This window comes from Hyperolius riggenbachi, chromosome 5 (genome assembly GCF_040937935.1).
Source record: "Hyperolius riggenbachi isolate aHypRig1 chromosome 5, aHypRig1.pri, whole genome shotgun sequence".
Lineage (NCBI taxonomy): Eukaryota > Metazoa > Chordata > Amphibia > Anura > Hyperoliidae > Hyperolius > Hyperolius riggenbachi.
Window position 1 is genome coordinate 23,111,147 of NC_090650.1, and position 23,959 is coordinate 23,135,105.

Sequence of the window (23,959 nt, forward strand, 5' to 3'; positions counted from 1 at the left end):
ACACAAATGCGTCGCCTGCACCATTTTCAGCCGACTTCCCGGCGATCGTGTTTCAGTGCTATAAAAGCGTTAAACGCGATCGTGGCAAAATCGCCGCAGTGTTCAGTGATTTTTTCCGCGTGAAATCGCCGCGTTTTTTGCGATTTGTAAGTGTGTATGGGGCCTTAGCTCTGATCCTTTTTGATCCTATTCTGCTGCAGCTTGATCCTTCAGAGGTCACACACAAAGATATTCCGCAATCATTAGAAGAGTAACAGAGGTTAATGGCTGACTTGTTACCTTTGCTAGTTCATGATCTATTAACTGAAGGAACATACATATGAATGAGATACTCACAGCTGACTAGGCCGGATGAAAGACTCAGATCCATCAAACTCAGTGGGATGAGGTTGGACAGCGCCAGGGAACATGCATGCTTCAGCAAAGCTGGCCTGGGATAAGCAAAACAGGTGAAAATGTAAGTTTGCTTAGGTCATATCAGACCTCTGTTAGATAGGTCCACATAAGCCTCTGGGATCTTACCAAGTGCCTCACAACCCTGTGGCAAACTTCGCAACCTTATCAAGTTCTTCCCTCCCCTTCAAATTTTACCTCATGAGAAAAAAACCTGCCATAGCGTAATATAGTAAATACAGTACATTTTTATTAAAAAATGACACTAACATGTCAGACTCAGCAGGGGAATTTAAAGAGAATCTGTATTGTTAAAATCGCACAAAAGTAAACATACCAGTGAGTTAGGGGACATCTCCTATTACCCTCTGTCACAATTTCGCCGCTCCCCGCCGCATTAAAAGTAGTTAAAAACAGTTTTAAAAAGTTTGTTTGTAAACAAACAAAATGGCCACCAAAACAGGAAGTAGGTTGATGTACAGTATGTCCACACATAGAAAATACATCCATACACAAGCAGGCTGTATACACCCTTCCTTTTGAATCTCAAGAGATCATTTGTGTGTTTCTTTCCCCCTTCAGCTCACTGAAGAGTTACAAGCTGATTGTTTGTTTCTTCTTGCAGACAGCTCTGCTCGGTTGTCTGTAATTCTGCAGTATGTGACTCATCAGTATGTGAACAGAGGATTTATCCAGCTTGTAAAAGATAAGAGAGCAGAGAAAAGCTGGCTAATGTAAATAACACACACACAGGGGAGTGTGCATAGAGGGGGCATGCATAGCAGATCACACTGAAGAGTTGGCAGCCTTCCAGACACAGGATGACAAGTCCGACAGGGGAAAGATAAGCTTATTTATTACAGAGATAATGATGGTAGAAAGTGCTGCAGTAAGCCAGAGCACATTATAATAGGTTTAGGAACCTGTAGGATGGTAGAAAACACAATGACATTTTTTGTTACAGAGTCCCTTTAAGGCTACTTCCCCATCAGGACATTGCGTTTAGGGGACGTTATAGGGCACATAACGTGCCCCCTAACGCAACGCCTGGTGGTGTTGGAGCAGGACGCTACCAAGAGCCGCGTTACAAGCAGCTCTTGGTGCGCCTGCTCTGTCGGCGGCGCTGCGGAGACCACGTGAGCGGAGCTCTCCGCATCACGTGGTCCCGCCAGCCAATCAGCGGCCGCTCCAAGAAGTAAACACTGCAAGTGCAGTGAATATTAAGTAGCCATGTGCCTGGCTACGTAGCAGCCTCTCACCGCCTCCTCTCCGCCCCTGAAATTAAAAAAAAAAGCATACTGAGCATGTGCAAAAAGTTTAACGTGGCTTAAGCCGCTAGAACGCACAGTATGCTGCACTTCAAACGTGCAGCGTAACGCAACGTGGGCACTGTGAACAGCCCATTGATGTTTTATTACTGTGCGGTGGGGGCGTTACAGGCTGCTCTAACGTGCGCCTGTAACGTCCCACTGTGAAAGCAGCCTAAGGCAACACCCATAAATTTGAGCAAATAAATATGTAATCTTACTCGAAGTCAATGCAGAAATACTATAACCAAAAAAGAACAGCACCTACAATGAGTATATTTAATGACAGATTCCGCTACAGATGAAATTGCAAAAAAGGATCACATTTTATTTTCCATAACACACAAACATACAATTAAAATCAATGAAAAACTTCCCCATGTACTGATTGTAATCAGAAGACCTGGATTAATATCCCTTATTACATAAAAGAACCAAATCCAATTGGACAAGGTAGCAAACAATGGTAGCCAATAAAGTGCAAAAATGCTGTAAACGAAGCTTTGGTAAACTCCCACACCTGGACAAAAGTGCAATATGCTGCGATATAAAAGTGAAAAAAGTTTTGCAAAAAGCTGAAAAAAGCTAAAAAGGTGACAAACAATCAACCCCTTGTTCTCAAGGAGCGTATCTAGGTGCACATAATAATATATAACAACACCAACTAGAAATTATTAGCGCAATTGAACAACAATGTAAGTGAGTAGCACTAATACAAAACTGGTAATAAATACAAAAAAGGGTAGTACAGAAATATGTGTGTATCCTTTGTGTAAAGATAAAAGTAATGGTGCAAAGGGCTTACCAAAGTTGGAAGGGAGCCAGGAGCGGGGAGCTGCGCCCTACGCGCTCGCAGGCGGCGTCTTCTTCAATGGAGGCTGTCGGGACTGGAGACCGCGCATGCTTATGACTTCCACCTATACTAGTAAAAAATAAAGCAGACAGCTCAGAATACTTCCCTATACATTGCAGTCTGCAGTAACAGGCTAGGTGATAACTTCTCACACACTTTACACTTGCATTCCTCTCTGTGAATTAACACCATGTGTTTAATTTTCGAATTCTGTAGTTATTTTAAGGATTAAAACCTTAAGTTTAGAAAGCTCTCCCTAACTTGAAGACAGACTTCTTTAATTGTTTAGTGAATACTACATGCTTTATCACCGTGGTGATAACAGTAAAAATATCTCAGAAATGTTATTAAAGACAGGAGATGAGGTTAGTGAATTGAGGCCAATGATAAATACACTACACGATACATACATAGAGATATGACTATGGTAGGGAGTAGACTCTGAGCCCCTATGAGGAACATTAAGGCCTTGTTCACATTAGACTGTCCGTATTTCGGCAACACGTGCGGTGAGTCAGACATGCATGAACGTCAAAAGTGCATAGACTGCACTGTCTAATGTTCATATTGCGTGCGTTGCATAGCAGTGCAATGCACAAACGCGCTGCTGCGCGCATTTTTTGGCAAAATGCACTGCTGACCCATTCACTTCAGTGAATGGGATCGGCCACGCAACACATGGAAAACGCATTGGAAGACGTCTGCGCGTCTTGATGTGAATGAGGCCTCAAAGTGAATCAGAGACGAAGCACCCTCATGTATTTCACCATATATATCTGTGGGAACATTAGAAAAAACACCTACCCTGCTCTCTGTTTCATCCTTCGCTGCTCAGCCTGCTTGTTATCGGCCTTGACAAAATCCCTAACTGAGCATTCAGTCTGGCTTCTCTGATGCCTTTTCAAGCCCAAGCCTGCCCCCTTCTGGCTCTGATTTCCTTTTCTGTATATTCACAGCATCACAGAGAGTTGTGATGAGATGGGAGGAGCTGCTAATGTAAGGGTTTATTGAAAAATGTTTTGTTTGTTTTTTTTATCTATATTTGTCATTAGTCATAAGAGGTTTTGAGAAATGGTGATTTCATTTTGCACACAGCCCACTAAATAATATGCTTTTCTGATGAACTGTGTTTTGCATGGAATTTTAGTAAAAAAACACAAAAAACAGCACTCCAGAGCGGCGAAAATACCAGGTGTAGTATTTATTTTGTAAAATCTTACTCTGTACGGCGCTGAGGAAGTTGTTGGGGGTATATAAATAATAATAACTGTAAAAAGAGGAAAGATTTTTTTTTGTCCATACCACATGCTCAGCAGAAGTTTTATTTTTAAAAAAATGAAAATAGTGATCATACCTGCCCTTTAATTACACAGCATTTAACTGGATTGCGCCGGATTCAGACAAATCTTCACGCTCTATTTGGAGATACGGACTAGTGGCTGCAGACCACAAAAAGTCTGCAAGTTCAATTTGCTCCCACTTACTATGTAATTACTGATCTGTAATCTCCGCAATCCTCGTGTGAAAGCGGCTTTCATTGTAGCGCCGATGGGGGTTTCTGGGGGGCTCAGAAGATGCGGAGCCCACTTTGGATTAATAATTTTACAATTGGTCACACTCAGATGCACAAGTGGTTAATTGGCCTGGTGACATTTCAACCACTCTGGAATTATTACTGGTATTAACAGACGATGGAGACGTTCTTGGATAGTGTAGCCTCCTCCCGTGTGTCACGGTCATCTTTGTGTAGCTGGTGAGTTTAACTCTTAAAGTGGACCTGAACTCTTGCACAGGACAGACAGAAAACCTAGAGAAATCCCCCCTGTATGTGTTTAGAGAGTTTAGCCTAATTCCCCCTAATTTGTGACTAATGACAAGTTGCAATTTGATCTCTTAGTGGTGTCGGCTGGCAGCCTCTGCAGAGCAGCTAATTTGTAAACACAGGAAGTTAACCCTATGTCTGCTTCTATAAAAGCAGGAAGCAGACACATCCCACAGATTTATTGCAGGATTTCTATCAGCTGTAACAAAGAAATTTCCTGCAATAAATCTTAAGTGTGTCTACCGCATGCTTTCACAGAAGCAGACATAGAGTTAACATCCTGTGTTTACAAATTAGCCGCTCTCCCGAGGCAGCCAGCTGACACAGCTGAGAGATCAAATTATAGTGGTGATTAGTCACAGATGAGGGGGGATTAGACAGGCTAAACTCTCTAATTACATACAGGGTGCATTCCTCTATATTTTTCTTCTGTCCTGTGCAAGAGTTCAGGTCCCCTTTAAGAGCTAGCGGTGAACAGGAAGATACCCAGCAAGCATACAGCCCCCACAGAAGAGTCCTATTTAGGACAGATTCCTGCAGATACAATTATCTATCTCTTTGGTTTATTATCACTTCAGGCTCAGCTGAAGGCTAACCACAGGGAGATTTACCAATTTCCTTCCATTCTCTCCTTCAGATTTCCTTTATAACTCATCCATCTGCAGCATATTAGCATAACAATGGTTACCTAATTAGCATAACAATGTTGTGTCAGTTGATAATAATGTGTTAATTACTTTGCTATTATTTTGGGCTTGTTCTTTGTTAGAGGAACTGTATTGAAAATATCGTAATGAATAAAATTGCTAATTGTTTACAATATTCATTTATGGATGATTTAGGCTGGTTTCACAGTGGGACGTTACAGGCGCACGTTAGTGCAGCCTGCAACGCACAGCAATGAAAAATCAATGGGCTGTTCACAGTGCCCACGTTGCGTTACACAGTAACGCTTCACGTCAAGATCAATGTACTGCATGCAGTACTTTACACGCGGCTAAGCCACGTTAGACTGTTTGCACATGCTCAGTATGGGTGTTTTTTATTTTAGGGGCGGAGAGGAGGTGGGGAGAGGCCGCTATGTAGCCGGGCACATGGCTACTTGGCATTCACTGCACTTGCAGTGTTTACTGTTTGGAGCGGCCGCTGATTGGCTGACGGGACCACGTGATGCGGAGAGCTCCGCTCACGTGGTCTCCGCAGTGCCTCCGACAGAGCAGGCGCACCAAGAGCTGCTTGTAACGCGGCTCTTGGTAGCGTCCTGCTCCAACACCACCAGGCGTTGCGTTAGGGGCACGTTATGTGCCCTATAACTTCCCCTAAACACAACGTCCTGGTGGGAAATTAGCGTTAGTCAGTGTTTGCCTGTTGTAAAATCTTTCCTCTCCCTGATTTACACTCTAACATTTATCACAGGTGGTGACATCTTTAGTCCTGTCAGATCATCTCCGTGGAATGTTCGTTTAAAGAGAGTCTGAAGCCAAAATAATTGGCTGTTTTATTACTTACTTATGTTAAGGAGTTAGACCATAGCTGATTCGCCGCAAAAACAGGGCAGAACGAGATTTTATCCCCCCAAAATCCGGGGGCCAAATTCCAAGGCTTTCCAGGTCGTGGATTTTGCTACCCGGGGGAGGCAGAACTTTGAGCTGTAACTCTGCTTCTGCTGGAGTCAATCTCCGCCTCTCCCCACCCCTCCCAGTCTTCTTTCACTGAGAGGGGCGGAGAAAGGCGGCGATCGGCGGAGATTGACTGGACTGGAGGCAGAGCTAACGCGCAAAGCTCTGCCTCCTCCAGGGAGAATTTCCCCCCGGGGATTTCAGGGGGATAACTACATTGTTCTGCCGCACTGCAGTGGCCAATCAGCTGTGGTCTTATTGCTTAAAGGGAACCTTAACTGAGAGGGATATGGATGTTTCCTTTTAAACAATACCAGTTGCCTGGCAGTTCTGCTGATCTCTTTGAATGCAGTAGTGGCTGAATCCCACACCTGAAACAAGCATGCAGCTAATCCAGTCTGACTTCAGTCAGAGCACCTGATCTCCATGCTTGTTCAGGGGCTGTGGCTAAAAGTATTAGAGACACAGGATCAGCAGGAGAGTCAGGCAACTGGTATTATTTTAAAAGGAAAAATCCATATCCTTCTCAGTTTAGGTTCCCTTTAACATAAGTGGCCATTAAAAACAGCACATTCTTTTGGCTTCTGACTCGATTTAATGAGAAATCTAAGCCAGTACAAAAGATCTACGGTCTCCCAGAATGCTCTGGAGGGGAGTGTGTGTTTGGGGAAGGGGGAAATTTGGCATAATGGTGCCCCTAAGTATTATGCAAGCTGCTGGTCACGTGATGTTGCTGGAGCGGTGGGGATAAGGGAAGATGCGCCATTGGAGCACGGGCAGGTGAGTAACTTTTCTGCAGACTGCGCTCATGGAGGGCATCCACCGTGGGCCTCAGTCGCACAAGACTTGATGCAGCTGTGTTGGATGCCTTGTGGGTTAAACATCCTTGAGTGGGCCTTCCTAACCCCTGCTTCACCCCCACATCGAGAACATCTCCAGCTCCTGCCACTTCCATCTCCTCAACATTGCCAAAATTTACCCCCACCTAACCCCGACACCGCCAAACTCCTGGTCCATGCTCTGGTCATCTCCCATCTGCAATGCCATCCTTTCTGGACTTCCTGAGACTGGACTCCACCCCCTGCAATCCTTCATGAACGCAGCTGCCAGGCTCATTCACTCCTCCTGCCGCTCCTCTACAGCTGCCCCTCTGCACAAGTCCCTACACTCGCTCCCTGACCCTGTCCCCTTCAGAACTACATTCACATTTCTCTTCCTGGCATACAAATCCATCCACCATACTTCCCCTAAGAAAAGGATTTCGATGAAATAGAGCCATAGGCAAGATAGTGTTTTTTGCCCAGCGCTGATGGTCACCTGGCTTTTTAAGATTTGGTGGGGGTGTGACAAACACCCGCCAATCCCATCTTACTATGCCACAGTTGCCATACAGGCCTCATCCACTAGAGTCTTCTGGAGGCGAATCCACTGTGAGCACAGTAAATGTTTAAGATTGGTTGTTGTGCCCATTCATAATACAATCTTGATTGTATGGACAATTGGTAAAATAAAGTTATCGCTTTTGCGCTGGAAATCAAGGTAAGGCGTAAAAAATTCATCCCTATGAAATAGGACTATGAAAAAATAAAGTATGCCTAAAAAGAATCAGATTGGGGGTTAGGCTGATCCTAATATCTTCTGTAAAAATCGTTCTGCTAGCATTTTTCTAAAGGCTAAAAAATCCATGAAATTTGGAGAAAATATTAATTTCATTTTGTTACAGGGATTTGCCTGATATGCTAGTGAAGATCTGCTTGTGAAAGTAGATAAGAATCTTTTTTTGAAGCTGGTAAAGCTTCTAGAGGTGTTAGTACCCCTGGTGTTTTGGAGCCCATCAGGCTGGTAAGGGTCTGCTTTAATGAGTTTTTTTAAATTCTGACTTTTGTCAGTGTTGTGCTAATAAGGGTTGAGATAATTAAAAGGTAGCTGAGCTAATTAGTCTGTGTTAAGGCATGTACACACGCCGGCGCTGAGCGGATCAGTCAAAACCAGCCTTATCACTCTGACGACAGCTTGTACTCACGTGCAACTGGCGTAAGAACGACCGCCGGCCACCCGTAGTTTGAAAAAGTCCGGCGTGTGTCACTTGGTTGCTTGCAAGGCCCCAGAACTTCTCCAGAGCAGCTCCTACTCTGTAGAACTCCCCAAAAGGCTCGATCCAACCTTCAACTTCTTCTAGCTGTCTTCCGGTTTTTCCACTTCTATTTGCGCCTTACACGCCACTGGCATGTAGCGCCTGGTGTGTGTGAGGTCACACACATGCCACGCACTGTTCACCGGCAGATTGTGTGGCTCAAATAGAAAATGAAAAACCGGAAGACTGATTGACACCGGCGGGGTTGGGGGAGGGGTTGTGTGCGGGGTTGACACAGGTCAGGGAGTGTATAAATGCACACATACATGTATACTCACACACTGGAGGGCAGTGCTGGTGGTTTCATCACAATACCGCTCGCCGCTGCCACCATGCACCTGATTGACCACAAAGGCCCGCCATCTTTCAGCACATCCAATCGATATATGCAACCAACTTCGGTACAAAATTGGTCACATCGTTAATCAGACGTGCTTAGCCTTTTGGCAGCACCGATGATACAGCGGGGAACAACGCCTTGATGGATTTATCCAGGTGCTCCAAATTAAATGTTAATATCTGTGTCTATGCATGCATTTAGAAACCTTGAATCAAAGAGACACGGAGACCAGGGGCTTGATTCACTATGCGGTGCTAACCTACTTAGCACGTCTAAAGTCTTTAGACGTGCTAACCAGGGTGCTAAGTAGGCTAGCACCGGATTTCTCAATCACATTGTGCGCTAAGTACCGCGCGCAAAGTTTTGCAGGTGCAAAGTTTTGCAGTTTTGCAGGTGCAAAGTCCTATGCGCGTGCTAAGTCCCATAGGCTTTAATGGGCACTTTGCGCGGAGCGCCCTGCGCTCTGTGCAGTGCACGCGTAAAGTTTTGTGCATGAAACCTCTTTTAGACGTGCTAAGGGGGTTTTCACAGGCGTGATAACAGTTAGCACTGCTTTGTGAATCAAGCCCCATATCTATTTGATTCATAATTAACAAGTGTCTTTATTGGGACGCAGCCCTTGATTTTATATTATTATTATTTATTGTATTTATATAGCGCCAACATATTATGCAGCGCTGCACAATAGATAAAAGGGGTAACATACAAGGTAGAACATACAGGAAACTCACAACAAAACAAGATCATGCAAATGATTTGATAATACAGTGTCATAGGTCAAAATAGAGATTGTTCTAGTCCACAAAAGGGGTGATTGTCAGTAAGATTGCATAATCAAGCTGGAAACAGTAGGGAGGAGGGCCCTGCCAGAGGCTTCCAATCTAAAGGGTGGGGTGGAGACAATAGCATCTGTTGAGAGGGTGTCTAACAGAACATATTATGGTGCTGGTGTAGGGGGGTATGCGAGCGTGAAAGGGTGAGTCTTGAGAGCTTGTGTGAATGTATTAAAGGTGGGGGCAAGTCTGGTGGCTGGAGGGAGTGAGTTCCAGAGAGTAGGGGCAGCCCTGGTGAGGTCCTGCAATCATGCATGTTTGTTTTTATTTGATGGAGTGGCTTGTGGGCTGTGCAGTTCAGATTCAAAGGCAGAGATGATCTAGTTAGATAGCAATAGTGTTCAGCAATACAAGTAAATCACAACAAAGATAATGTTACCTTAATGTGGTGCTTATTTCTGCTGAATTACTGGTAAATTCATTTTTTTCGCCCTTTGAAAGCTGCCCTTAGAAAGCGAACCTATTTGTCGGCGAACCGACAAAAGAATGAGCTTTCAGATACACAGAGCTAATCAGGAAGGCCTGGTCAGCTGGCAGCCAATATGCTAATTAATAGAGGTGGGCTTGCCTCCTGCAAGTTCAAACAGATCTGTATGTGATACAGGCTTTGATGGAAATTGCAGGCCAGCCACCAGGAAGTAAAGTGTGAACAAACAATGCCAGAATTCAATAGAGATGGGAAGTTCGGATCTTTTCAATGATCCGGATGATTCGAATCGGATCATTGAAAAGATCCGAATCTTTGATCCGAATTTCGGATCATTTTACAATGGAAGCATTCGGGGGTGAAATGACTAGCAGGACAGGAGAAGGAGAGGGGGGTGGACACGCAGAGAAGGGGAGAAAATGGACAGAGGGCAGGGAGTGGACAGAGAAGGGAGGAGGGACGAGCAGAGAGCAGAAATGTTTGTTTGCACACAATACCCACATGCTGCAATCATATGCTCAGCTTTACATATATTTCACCTATATGTTCATCTGTATACTTTGAATGGAAACGTCACAGTGAAAGAAAGCATTCCCCAAAGATAAGTGCAGCTGTTCAGAGCGAGTGCAGGAGCCAGGAGGATCATATTGCCCTGCAATCACAGTGCCTGCAAAGTTACTGAGCTGAGCTGTGCTGAGCCAAAACTTTCCAATGTGATCACTGTGCACAACTACGGAACAGGCAGCCTATAATGAGCAGCACATTTCAGCCAGTATGTGTGCTGTACACATATCTGGCAGTGGCACCCATGTCCCCTCTACCTGTCCCTGCAAGGCTGGCTCCCCTGAGTCCCCTCCAACAGAGCGATCCATCTCTGCTCTGCTTCCAGGACCCTGCTGCCCGCTGAGAGGGGGCGTGTCGCTCCTGGCCCCGCCCCCTTTTGCAATCCGAATCACTCATTTTTAAGATTCGGATGTTCGACTCACAAAATAGATTCGGATCAAAGATCCGAATCGTTCATGATCCGGACAACACTAGAATTCAATAGCAATTACAATAATGTCTGTAATGTTACTCAGGTGCTTACACTATTACAGAGGAAGATCAAGAAAGCAAAAGTGATCAAATACAAAAGATGAAAATTATCAGACATACACAGGCAATGCAGGATGAGATTAAGCGTGTGGTTGCAGATTTCAGTGCAGTTCAATCAGATTCAAAGATGGAAATTATCAGACATACACAGGCAATGCAGGATGAGATTAAGCGTGTGGTTGCAGATTTCAGTGCAGTTCAATCAGATTCAAAGATGGAAATTATCAGACATACACAGGCAATGCAGGATTAGATGCATTAGATTACATGACGTATCAATTAATGTTTATTCATTTGAAGGACGGGTTATGGTTAGTAGAGGGTGTACATAACTATTAAGAGGTGTGTTAGGGGTGTACATAATTAACCACTTTATCCCCACTGCTGCGGATATCTCCGTCCCTTTTTCCATCCTTTCACCCCCAGGGACGGAGATGTCCGCACCTCCCGCGCTACCGCCGCTGTCCGTGCTCCCGCTCGCACGGAGACCAATGAACGGAAAAAACCATTCCCGTTCGTTGATCTAAGTCCCCGCAATGTTCAGCTGCTTCTACGAGAAGCAGCGCGATCATTGTGATTTTCCCAGCCTCATTGTGCTTCCTGCAAGCGTACTTCCGGACGCTTGCAGGTCGCATGAACAAAATCGCTGTGGCCATCTTGAGGTCAAATAGTAAAACTACACCCTAAAGCATTTTTCACATACACATATATTAGTTTAACACAATAAATTAACTCATTACCTCCCACACTCCCCAATTATTATTATTTTTTGTAATTTAAAAAAAAAAAATTACAATAATAAAAAAACATAAATAGTTACCTTAGGGACTGAACTTTTTAAATATTTATGTCAAGAGGTTATAACACTGTTACTTTATAAATTATGGGCTTGTAATTAGGGTCGGACGCAAAACTGAAAAAAAGACACCTTTATTTCCAAATAAAATATTGGCGCCAAACATTGTGATAGGGACATAATTTAAACGCTTTTATAACCGGGACAAAAGGGCGAATACATGTTATGGGTTTTAATTACAGTAGCATGCATTATTTAAAAACTATAATGGCCGAAAACTGAAACATAATGATTTTTTCCCCACATTTTTTCCTATTTTCCCATTAAAACACATTTAGAATAAAATAATTCTTGGCATAATGTCCCACCTAAAGAAAACCTAATTGGTGGCAAAAAGAACAAGATATAGTTCATTTCATTGTGATAAGTAATGATAAAGTTATAGACAAATGAATGGAGGGAGCGCTGAAAGGTGAAAATTGCTCTGGTGCTCAAGGGGTAAAACCCTTCAGTGGTGAAGTGGTTAAATATGTTGCAATTTATTCAATACGCTATGAGGTAAAGAATGTTATTCAATACCTAGTCAATATTATGCCTACGACACACATTTTCCTCCAATTCGATAATTATTATCGAATCGGATGGTTGATCGGCCGTCACATCGAATAATGCATAGCCACCTTTAACCGCTTGCCGCCCGCGTCACGCCAGTAGGCGTGGCCGCGGCGGCAGCCCCAGGACCAGCTAACGCCAATTGGCGTAAAGTCCTGGGGCAGCAGTTTACGGGAGATCGCGCGCACGATGCGCGCGCATCTCCCGCTTGGTGGGCGGAGCCGAGCTCCGCCTTCAGTCTCCGAGCGGCGATTGCCGCTCGGGAGACTGTTACACGGCGAAACCGCCGTGTATTTACATGTGCAGCGCTGCGATCAGCAGCAGCGCTGCACTGGGAACAGCCGTGTGACACGGCTGTCCCCATGGGGGACAAGAGAGCGATCGGCTCTCATAGGCAGAAGCCTATGACAGCCGATCGCCGTGATTGGCCGGCTGGGGGGAGGGAGGGGATTTAGAAAAAAAAAAAAAAAAAAGAAAATGTCCAAAAATATTTTTTAAAAAAAACAAACATTTATATAAAAAAAATAAACACAGGGGGGGCGATCAGACCTCACCAACAGAGAGCTCTGTTGGTGGGGAGAAAAGGGGGGGGGGAGATCACTTGTGTGCAGAGGTATATGGCCCTGCAGCTTGGCCTTAAAGCTGCAGTGGCCAATTAATGTAAAATTAGGCTGGTCACTAGAGGGGTTTACCACCATGGTCCTCAAGAGGTTAATCCAACATTCCACTCTGCGCACCATTTTTTATTGCGACATCACTATTTTGCATGCTATTGTGTGCTGTTTAATGCTGTAATGTCTCTATAATACGTTGTTTAATGTTATGTCTCCCCATCTTGTGTACAGTGCTGCGTGATATCTTAGCGTTTTATAAAAAAAACAAAACAGTATAATAAAGACATTTATTTATACATATTTCTGCTATTCCTGTCCACATTCCTTGGATATGCACTTGAAGCCGCCATAAGGTTTGCTTTTATAATGCTCTTATAATGATGTATTCCAAACAAGACCGCTTGCATCAAGTCACAAAGGAAATGAATAGATGTCATGGTCCCCCCGTCCCGCTTGTCTCATGCTTGTTTTCTAACTAAAGTGCTTTTTTCTAATGCATTGATTCTGGGGCATGCGCTGGCATAGACACTCAATTAGCTGCCTTTTCTACGATGTTAGGAGAAATGTTGGCAAGTCGAACAATGTAATTAGCGGTTGTTTGTATTCGTTTTCCCGCTGACAGTAAGATAACTAATGCCGCGTTTTTCTCCCTTTTGTTTTGCCGCGTTTCCTGGACAGTCATCACGCTGTGCTGTATTTTCAAATGTCGCATTCCCAGGACCAAGAAGGAGATTGAAGCGCGCTACGCCCAGCGCCAAGCGGGGAAGGATTACGCCGATAAGCTGGAGACGGTGCCGCCGCTAAACGAGCTGACGGACATACCTGGAGGTAATGCTTTCATTAAATTTGCAGATGTATTAAAAGGTTTCGTACGTTCTTCAGCAAGAATGTAAAAATATTTTTTTTTTATATTTGGTTTGATGCTGTTCGTTTGTCATTGGTTCCAAAGAGTGCCACTGTGTCATTGCTCTTGGACCTTCGAAGTGTCAGTTTGTCATTTTGTTGAGACCCCACATTGTCGATGTATTATTCTTTTTGGGTTTCTATCGAAAAAAGACGCATGGAAATTTAGGCGCTCAGTAATGTCGATAGTAAAATACCAGTATTAAATACTGATATTTTACTATGGCTAAACCGAAGCTTACTCTGACACAGAACCCTCCGCCCTGACGCCTAACTCTAAACCAACCCCCCTCCCCTGCACAAACTACCTACCTAATGTCTAATTCCCTTACGAACTACCTACCTGATCCCGAACTCTAAGTCTCCCCCCCCCCCCCCCACACACACATATACAAACACACACAAGCTATCTACCTGACACCTAAACCTAACCTTCCCCCACACAAAGTACCTACATGGCGCCTTACCGAAAAAACCCTGCCTGCACAAACTACCTACAGGATGCCTAACACAAACATCCCCCCCTCAAAAACTACCTACGTGACGCTTAACCCTAACCACCCGCCGCCAAACCCGCCAAAAGGAAAAAAAAACTTAAGTTCTCAGGCGCCGCCATAGGAGCCTATAGAAATATCGGCATTGAGCTGTAATTTGGGTGCCCAATAAATGTATCGGCTCCCAAGCAAATCGCCCAAAAATGGGCAAAAACGCCAAACGCAAACGCGTCGCCTGCATCATTTTCAGGCGATTTCCCGGCTATCGCGTTTCAGTGCTATAGAAGCGCTAAACGCGATCGTGGCAAAATCGCTGCACTGTTCAGTGATTTTTCCACGTGAAATTGCGAAAAAATCACTCTTGCAAAACGCTGTCAAAAATTGCCGGCATTTTGAAAACGCAGGTGTGAATAGAGCCTAAGAGGTGTTTTTTTTTTTTTTTTTTTTTGTAAAATCCAATTGTTTCAGATCCTAGAATTTCGAACAGTTATTATATATGAAAGTGTTTTGTGGGTAGGAAATGCAAGATATTGTGAAAATGATGTATTTTAATGCCTACGTGAAAGAAAAAAAAATCATAATACAAACTCTCAGTAAGTTAATTGCTTTCTCCTGGGATATGTTCAGAGAGCTAACAAAGAGAATTATACCTGAAGAAGTAGCCGAGATTGACAAAAGTATGCAATAGGAATAGATTTTTTTCCCCCATTATTCCATTCTCTGTTTTTCTGTACCTGCTGTATGCAATTCTCTTGACTCACACAGATACAGAAACCATTTTATTTTGCTTCAGTGAAAAACAACAAAATTAGAGCCCTCCTTAATCTGCTAACTGGCAATTACGCGAATCCCACATCTCATTTCGGGCACGGACCACAATACCATTGAATGCTGCACCACAGGGGCGTTAGTCGCAAACCACATGTGACTCAACCGATATTTATAATTAATTCTCCATTGTGAGTGGCTATTAGTGTTCTGCGTGGTGTTTGCATCCGCTGGGCGGCCAGTCGTGCGGCTGCAGAAAGGTGCTCATTATGCTAATGCAGCAGACCTCAGGTGTGCGTCTGTCAGCGGACACAGCGATGGCGAGATCCCGAGAATACAGGAAGAAACAGACCAGCCACAACGCTGACAGATAATGTGAGATATTCTCAGCATTCTGTCCCTTTTGCAGCCCCTTGTGCTAACTTGCTGTCCGCAATAAAGATAACTGAGGCTATGTTACCACTGTAACTAGGCGAATTCCGCATAGAAAAAAACGCTTGTGGATTTGCATGCGTTTGCAGGCATTTTTTTAAAGGAAATTCGCAAACGTAAGCATTTTTTTATACTTATGTCGCCATTCATTACTATTGAATGGCGTAAACCATGCGGAAAATTGTTACAGAGGCGGCTGGGTTTTTTCGCCTGCAGGGGGGGGGGGGTTATGATTTATATGTGTGAAACGCAAACGCATAAAGTTGCAAGCAAAATGCACATAAGTGAAAAGAAAATGCAAAGCGAAAACGCACTCAAAATGCAGCAAAACACAACCTTTCACGCATTGCCTAGTGTGATGCCAGCCTCAATCTGTTTCCCAGCCTCTCTATTTCTCTGCAACTGTCACACTGGTAAAAAGTAACGTAATTAAAAGACATTAAAAAAAAATATTAAAGGGATCCTGAGCAGTGGCCGAAAATAAAAATCTGGACTTACCTGGGGCTTCCTCCAACCCCCCCCCCCCCCCGTAGTCCACAAGGTCCCCCCGCATCCTCTTCCTACCTTCCGTGGTCCCAATGGCAGATACAGTAATCCAGTGACTTCGGCTGAAGTCGTGAGTGCACGTCCCTGGAGCGTCATCACGCCGGTCGCCGTATGGGTCCCGCGCATGCGCGGTTCTCTAAAAACTGAACTGTGCATGCACAGGACCCTTACGGAGACCGATGTGATGATGCGCCAGGGGCGTGGTTGCAATAGTTGGGCAGGTTGATACACCGGTTGGATTAGGCAAACAACCTGTTATCAGTTGGTCAACTTGTTATTTGCTTACTGTACTCACGCACAACTGTTGTCCAACAGACCAACTTTAGAAGATAGTTAGCCTAGGCAGATTGTTTGGACATGTGTACGAGTCTTTATAATTGCTTCAGGCTTTGCTGCAGGCTATCTTCAGGCTAGGTTTTTATAGCGTACAAAATGACCACTTTGCCCTTTTCTTTGTCATTTGGTGTCTTCTGCTCTGCAGACTGGTTGCTATGAAAGAAGACCTGATACACTGACCACTAGACTACTGTGTTAATGTATGTTTTCTCTGTTATTTCTTTCTGCATTTTCATTCTCTTGATTTTTCTCTCTTATAGTTTTATCTCATCATCATGTCTTCCATCCTTGCCTTCATGAACATATCTGAGCATGTGTTTCCTGCCGAAGAGCTGAATGTTACATGTATGTCCATATTCATCTGTTACTTCTCATAAACACTAGTGTTGGGCCGAACAGTTCGCCTGGCGAACCTCTCTGGGCCTCTTACTACTTCCGGGTCGCAATGACCCGGAGTAGTACGCCTGCGCTGCCCGGCGGAGCGCGTCCTAGATCGCGCTCCTGTTGCCGGGCACTCTCTGCGCATGAGCGTGACGTCACTCATGACGTCACACACATGCGCAGAGAGTGCCCGGCAACGGGAGCGCGATCTAGGACGCGCTCCGCCGGGCAGCGCAGGCGTACTACTCCGGGTCATTGCGACCCGGAAGTAGTAAGAGGCCCATGTATTCAGAGATGTTCGCCAGCGAACGGTTCGGGAACCGTTCGCCACATCTCTAATAAACACATCTCTTCCAAACTCACCAACAATGCCAGATCCAATCCCACCACTGAGAGAACTTGTTTTAGGTGCCCAGAATATAACTATCTTAAATCATAAGCTATCAGAGTAATTAGGTGTAATTAGATCTTACCTCCATGAATAGACAAACCATATGGGTTGAAATAATTTTAATGATGCACAAAAAAGACAATGCGTTTCACAGGTTTTCTTTTTCTCCAATCCCAATCCCAGATGAGTTGGGTCATAAGATCCACCTGGAAATAGTAATACGGTAACAGAGGCGCCAAGTAGAATAAAATTGGTTAAAATTGTTAAAAAGGGGGAAGTGGGTGGACTCCCCTCCCTTCTGGAGAAATGACCGGACAATGGGCAACTTACATTCAACAGTAACATTTATTAAGAACTCCAAAAGTGCAACGCGTTTCACGGGTAACAGTCCCGCTTCTTCAGGTAAACTATATTTGGAGGGAGCAAAATCAGGTCAAGAGCCAGGAGAAGTGCTTTTACAGAGACGTTTCTCCCGGCTCATGACCTGATTTTGCATCCTCCAAATATAGTTTACCTGAAGAAACGGGACTGTTACCCGTGAAACGCGTTGTACTTTTGGAGTTCATAATAAATGTTACTGTTGCATATAAGTAACTTTCCCGCTGTCCGGTCATTTCTCCAGAAGGGAGGGGAGTCCACCCACTTCCCCCTTTTTAACAATTTTAACCAATTTTATTCTACTTGGCGCCTCTGTTACCATATTACAAAATTGCCTAGTCCACCCTCAGTGGAGAGGTACTTCTTACACCTGAGCAGGTTCAGGTTATAATTCTCCCCGCCTGCTGTTCCAGTGGTTGCCTTAGCGGCGACCCAATTTTGTGAGTATATATACCACAGTCGTTCACATCTGATATCATCACATTAACATACTACACCATATTGGGCTCTCGGTTTCCCCTTTTTTCCAAGCACCTGGAAATAGTGATGACCGTAATCAGGTAATTACTATTCCGCAAAATTTTGCGCAAGTGCTTGCAATTATGCCCTAACGTAATTACGATTTTGTAATTTTAATTCATTTTGTGTAATTATTTGTAATTTTGCTTAATTTTCGTGCACTTTTCACTTCATTTTGTGCCGACTTTAGTGGTGAATAGAAAAGCCCCCATACATGCTATTGTCATTAAAATTGCTACATATGTTAAGGAGAATATTGGGTTCAAGTAAAAAAAAAGATTTTTCAAACAGACCTTGTAGTTTTTGAGAAAATTGATTTTAACTACTTGAAGAGAGTCTAATGCCGAAAAAAATACCTCTTTTTACTAGGCAGTCCTGTTCAGCAATAAGGCCATAGCTGAAACACCACATTCCCGTGGCAGAACGATCAGTTAATACCCCCAAAATCCCTGGGGCAAAATTTGGGGCTCCTTCCGGGTAGAGGCACTAGCTACCTACTAGAGTGCAGTAGTTCTGCCTCTGCTCGCGTCAATATCCGCCAATCTCCACCTCTATCGGCCCCTCTCTGTCTTCTTTCATTGAGAGGGGCGGGGAGAGGCGGAGATCCACAGAGATTGACGTGACTGGAGGCAGAGCTACAGCGCAAAGTTCTGCCTCCCCAGGCAGCAAAATCCACAACCTGGAAAGCCATGAAATTTTGCCCCGGGATTTCGGGGGTATTAATTAATCGTTCTGCCGCGGGGATGCGTTTCTGCTATGGTCTTATTGCTGAACAGGAGTCTGCCTAGTAAAAAGAGGTATTTTTTAGGCTTTAGACTTACTTTAAGCCTCTCTGGGCATGGTTAAAAGAGCTGTTGCCGGTGCCAATCCTCCAGGTAGTTACACCACTCCTGCCACAACACTGTGAACTATTGAGAATAGAAGGAGGAACTCTGCTGGCTTGAACTTGTGTTGAATTTACTGCATGTCATGCACACTACATGTTATGGTCACACCTGATGAAGGGCTTTGCCGATAACATGTAGTGTGTGTGACATGAAATAAATTCTAGCCTCTGCCTATAAAAAATAGGCCCTTGTAGGTCAGCATATTTTTTAAGCAAGGGCGACTTACATAAAGCTGGACACTCGCGAAGACCTCGATCGATGAACCAGATGATGATGATGATTGCCCGCGTTGTCCCATCAGATTCTGCTTCACCGACCACATCCTCTATCTGCCATAGACTGCTATTTACATCTCCGCTAAATGGCCTTTCAATGTTCTGATCAGATCGATGTTCCTCTACATCTGGGTCGGGAAATGTAGTGCTTAACCCTACAGAGGCTGAGCATTCACAACCAACTGACTGACTTCTGCAGAGATAGATGGTTCTCTGGGATGCTGTCACAGCAGACTCTGATATGAGATAAAAGTGATGGGAAAATGTGTTATTCCATCTGACAATACACAGACACAAAGCGTAAAGAGGCCCTGTAGTTAGTGGCATAGTGAGAGATCCTGGGGCCCCATAGCAAAACGTTCATGGGGCTCTCAGAAGTAGGCACGCTCGAGCAATGCCACCTGCCCCTACACTATGGCTATGAATTAGTTGGGCAATTAACAGTCTCATGCAATCTTTACTGCAAAAAGTTGTAATGAATACAAGTAAAGCACAACACCTGCAGGCTCTGTGTGCTTTGTTCACTTTTCACAGACAGGTCTCTGCTCTCAGTTTCAGCTTGTCTGTGATGTGATGCAGTTTGTGAGGTTGAGGGGAGAGGGAGCTTCCTGTCACATGCTGAGAAGCACATAAATCACTATGTAATCAAAATTTGTATTATACTGTAACATGATATATACAGTGGTGTGAAAAACTATTTGCCCCCTTTCTGATTTCTTATTCTTTTGCATGTTTGTCACACTTAAATGTTTCTGCTCATCAAAAACCGGTAACTATTAGTCAAAGATAACCTAATTGAACACAAAATGCATTTTTAAATGTTGTTTTTTATTATTTAGTGAGAAAAAAAACCTCAAAATCTACATACCCCTGTGTGAAAAAGTGATTGCCCCCTTGTTAAAAAATAACTTAACTGTGGTTTATCACACCTGAGTTCAATTTCTGTAGTCAGCCCCAGACCTGATTACTGCCACACCTGTTTCAATCAAGAAATCACTTAAATAGGAGCTATCTGACACAGAGAAGTAGACCAAAAGCACCTCAAAAGCTAGACATCATGCCAAGATCCAAAGAAATTCAGGAACAAATGAGAACAAAAGTACTGTAATTGAGATCTATCAGTCTGGTAAAGGTTATAAAGCCATTTCTAAAGCTTTGGGACTCCAGCGAACCACAGTGAGAGCCATTATCCACAAATGGCAAAAACATGGAACAGTGAAGAACCTTCCCAGGAGTGGCCAGCTGACCAAAATTACCCCAAGAGCGCAGAGAAAACTCATCCGAGAGGCCGCAAAAGACCCCAGGACAACATCTAAAGAGCTGCAGGCCTCACTTGCCTCAATTAAGGTCAGTGTTCATGACTCCACCATAAGAAAGAGACTGGGCAAAAACGGCCTGCATGGCAGATATCCAAGGCGCAAACCACTTTTAAGCAAAAAGAACATTAAGACTCGTCTCAATTTTGCTAAAAAACATCTCAATGATTGCCAAGACTTTTTGGAAAATACCTTGTGGACCGACGAGACAAAAGTTGAACTTTTTGGAAGGTGCGTGTCCCATTACATCTGGCGTAGAAGTAACACAGCATTTCAGCAAAAGAACATCATACCAACAGTAAAATATGGTGGTGGTAGTGTGATGGTCTGGGGTTGTTTTGCTGCTTCAGGACCTGGAAGGCTTGCTGTGATAGATGGAACCATGAATTCTACTGTCTACCAAAAAATCCTGAAGGAGAATGTCCGGCCATCTGTTCGTCAACTCAAGCTGAAGCGATCTTGGGTGCTGCAGCAGGACAATGACCCAAAACACACCAGCAAATCCACCTCTGAATGGCTGAAGAAAAACAAAATGAAGACTTTGGAGTGGCCTAGTCAAAGTCCTGACCTGAATCCTATTGAGATGTTGTGGCATGACCTTAAAAAGGCGGTTCATGCTAGAAAACCCTCAAATAAAGCTGAATTACAACAATTCTGCAAAGATGAGTGGGCCAAAATTCCTCCAGAGCGCTGTAAAAGACTTTTTATCGCAAACGCTTGATTGCAGTTATTGCTGCTAAGGGTGGCCCAACCAGTTATTAGGTTCAGGGGGCAATTTCTTTTTCACACAGGGCCATGTAGGTTTTGAGTTTTTTTTCTCACTAAATAATGAAAACCATCATTTAAAACTGCATTTTGTGTTCAATTATGTTATCTTTGACTAATAGTTAACGGTTTTTGATGAGCAGAAACATTTAAGTGTGACAAACATGCAAAAGAATAAGAAATCAGGAAGGGGGCAAATAGTCTTTCACACCACTGTGTATATATACACACACACACACACACGCACACGCACACACACACACACACGGATCCTTTCATTTTTCTGAGTTTGAAAAACATTTTTCTTTGCATTTTTAAAATAGATTTTCTCAAAAACTACAAAGTCTTTTTGAAACGTATGCTTATTAACTTTGACTTATACCCACTATTCTCTTTAACCCTCCTGGCGGTTTGCAAAAAAATCGCCAGGGGGCAGCAAATCTTTTTTTTTTAATTTTTTTTTTTTTCATGTAGCGAGACAAAGTCTCGCTACATGATAGCCGCTGCTCAGCGGCATCCCCCCAGCCCCTCCGATCGCCGCCGGCGATCGGAGATCCAGAGATCCCGTTCAAAGAACGGGATCTCCCGGAGGGCTTCCCCCGTCGCCATGGCGACGGGGCGGGATGACGTCACCGACGTCATCGACGTCGTGACGTCAAAGGGGATTCCGATCCACCCCATAGAGCTGCCTGGCACTGATTGGCCAGGCAGCGCACGGGGTCTGGGGGGGGGGGGCGGCTGCGGCGCGACGGATAGTGGCGGATCGGCGGGTAGCGGCGGCGATCGGGCACTGCACGCAGCTAGCAAAGTGCTAGCTGCGTGCAGCAAAAAAAAAATTATGCAAATCGGCCCAGCGGGGCCTGAGCGGTGCCTTCCGGCGGCTTACCCCGAGCTCAGCTCGGGCTTACCGCCAGGAAGGTTAAAGTGAACCTAAAGTCAAGGGGAAAAAATGAGATTTACTCACCTGGGGCTTCCCTCAGCCCCCTGCAGCCGATCGGTGCCCTCGCAGCTCCGCTCCAATGGTCCAGGACCCGCCGGCGAACACCTCCGGTTTGGCCGTCACCGGCCGACAGGCATGGGAACGCGAGTGATTCTTTGCATTCCCAGCCTGTATATCGCCCCCTATGCTGCTATTGCGGCCTCCTATTGCGGCGTGTAAAGTCTGCACAAAATTACGGACAAATAACGTGAAGATTTACATGAAATCAGGAATGATGTTCCAAAATCAGTTGGATTTACAAATCGTAATTATGTATACGTAGGCGTAATTGCGTGAATTTACATGAAATTTCATGTCATCGTAATTAGCTGTTCTGTGACATTTTACTATGATCTTACCTGTATCTACTCTCACACAGAACCCCACTGATAGTGCCTAACCTTAACCCCCCCCCCCCCCCCCCCCCCCCCGTGGTGCCTAACCTTGACCCCCCTGTTCGATACCTAACCGTAACCCTCCCTGGCGGGCAACTAAGCTTAAGCACCCCTGCTGAGGAAGTAACCTTAACCCTTGGTGGGCAACTAACCTTGACCCCCCATACTTACCCTAGCATGCCTCACCAGCATCGTGTTGAGAAGGGCACCAATATTTGTAGCCGCCATCTGTATAGGGGGCGGCCCTCTGTTTTAGCAGGTGCCCTTTTCAGTAGGATACATCTTGCACCCTTTTCAGCTGCCTCAGTCTGCAGCACTTTTCTGAAGACATTTGATAAATGAGTTATTGGCATCTGTTCTGGCCGCAGCGAAGGGCATACAGTCTCTTTTCCGTGCTACACCTGTACTTCTTCCTTCTGTCTCTGCTCCCGCTGACTATCTCCTTCACACTCTCCTGTCCTCCAGGTTCTTCTGACAACCTTCACACTCTGTCTGGCCAGGTGCAATCTCGGGTCTCCAGGGGGCTTCCTGTCGTCAAGGAGGAAGACGAGATAACCCTGCAAGGGAATCCATGATGTCTCCTCCCTCTTCTCTTTGGACTTCTTTAGCTTTCTTTCAAATCTTTTATCTCCATTACTGTAATGACTTTTTTTAGTTATTTGTGACATGTATCACTTCAAAGGAAACTCCACTTCTTTATTCAGTCATTTTTTTATTATTTCTTTTTTTTTGGGGGGGGGGTCAGGGGGGGGGCATTTTATCAGGGACTCGAATACTCACATGATGACCCAGGAAGATGGATCCCAGCGATGTCCCTCGACAGCGTGCTTTCCCTGATACATCTGCCTGTGGGCGGGTACTCTTGCACGGCAGGCACGAATGGGAAGTCACGTGATCTCTGTACTTTGTGCGGAGTTGTTGAGGGTCTTAAAGATCCGATCTGCTGTGACCGTCGTTATCTCCAAATGTTGTTCACTTAATCAGGTGCCTGGACCCATGTCGTGAGATCACAGAAATAATCTATCTTCGCTCAAAAAAATCGCCAGTCGTTGGAAACATCGTCAGAAAAATTGTGCAGTGGGTACAGACCTTCACCTTATTAAAAAGGAACTTCAGCCTAAACATACTGTCATTAAGTTACATTAGTTATGTTATTTAAAATAGATAGGTAATATAATCTCTTACCCACCCTGTTTTAAAAGAACAGGCAAAGCTTTGTTATTTCATGAGGGCAGCCATCTTTTTCATAGGGGCAGCCATGTTTTTGGTTGAAAGGAGGAGACAGGGAACATGAGACACAGTTCCAACTGTCCTGTGTCCTGATCACCCCTCCCAGCTGCTAGGCATAG

The 23,959-nt window shown here is 44.6% G+C and overlaps 1 protein-coding gene and 1 long non-coding RNA gene across 2 annotated transcripts in view; one reads left to right on the top strand and one right to left on the bottom strand.

Moving 5' to 3' along the window:
- The window catches only part of LOC137518015 (uncharacterized), a 33,234-nt gene extending 23,416 nt beyond the window's left edge, over positions 1-9,818 (bottom strand). The window contains exons 1-3 of the long non-coding RNA XR_011020727.1: positions 9,681-9,818; positions 2,506-2,617; positions 337-431 (exon numbers count right to left, since the gene is read on the bottom strand). This is a non-coding gene — a long non-coding RNA (uncharacterized lncRNA). The remainder of the gene's footprint in view (positions 1-336; positions 432-2,505; positions 2,618-9,680) is intronic.
- Positions 1-23,959, top strand: part of TMIE (transmembrane inner ear) — a 167,401-nt gene that overhangs the window by 67,325 nt on the left and 76,117 nt on the right. Inside the window, exon 3 of the mRNA XM_068238531.1 lies at positions 13,524-13,673. Within this exon, the coding sequence (XP_068094632.1) occupies positions 13,524-13,673 (150 nt within the window). The remainder of the gene's footprint in view (positions 1-13,523; positions 13,674-23,959) is intronic.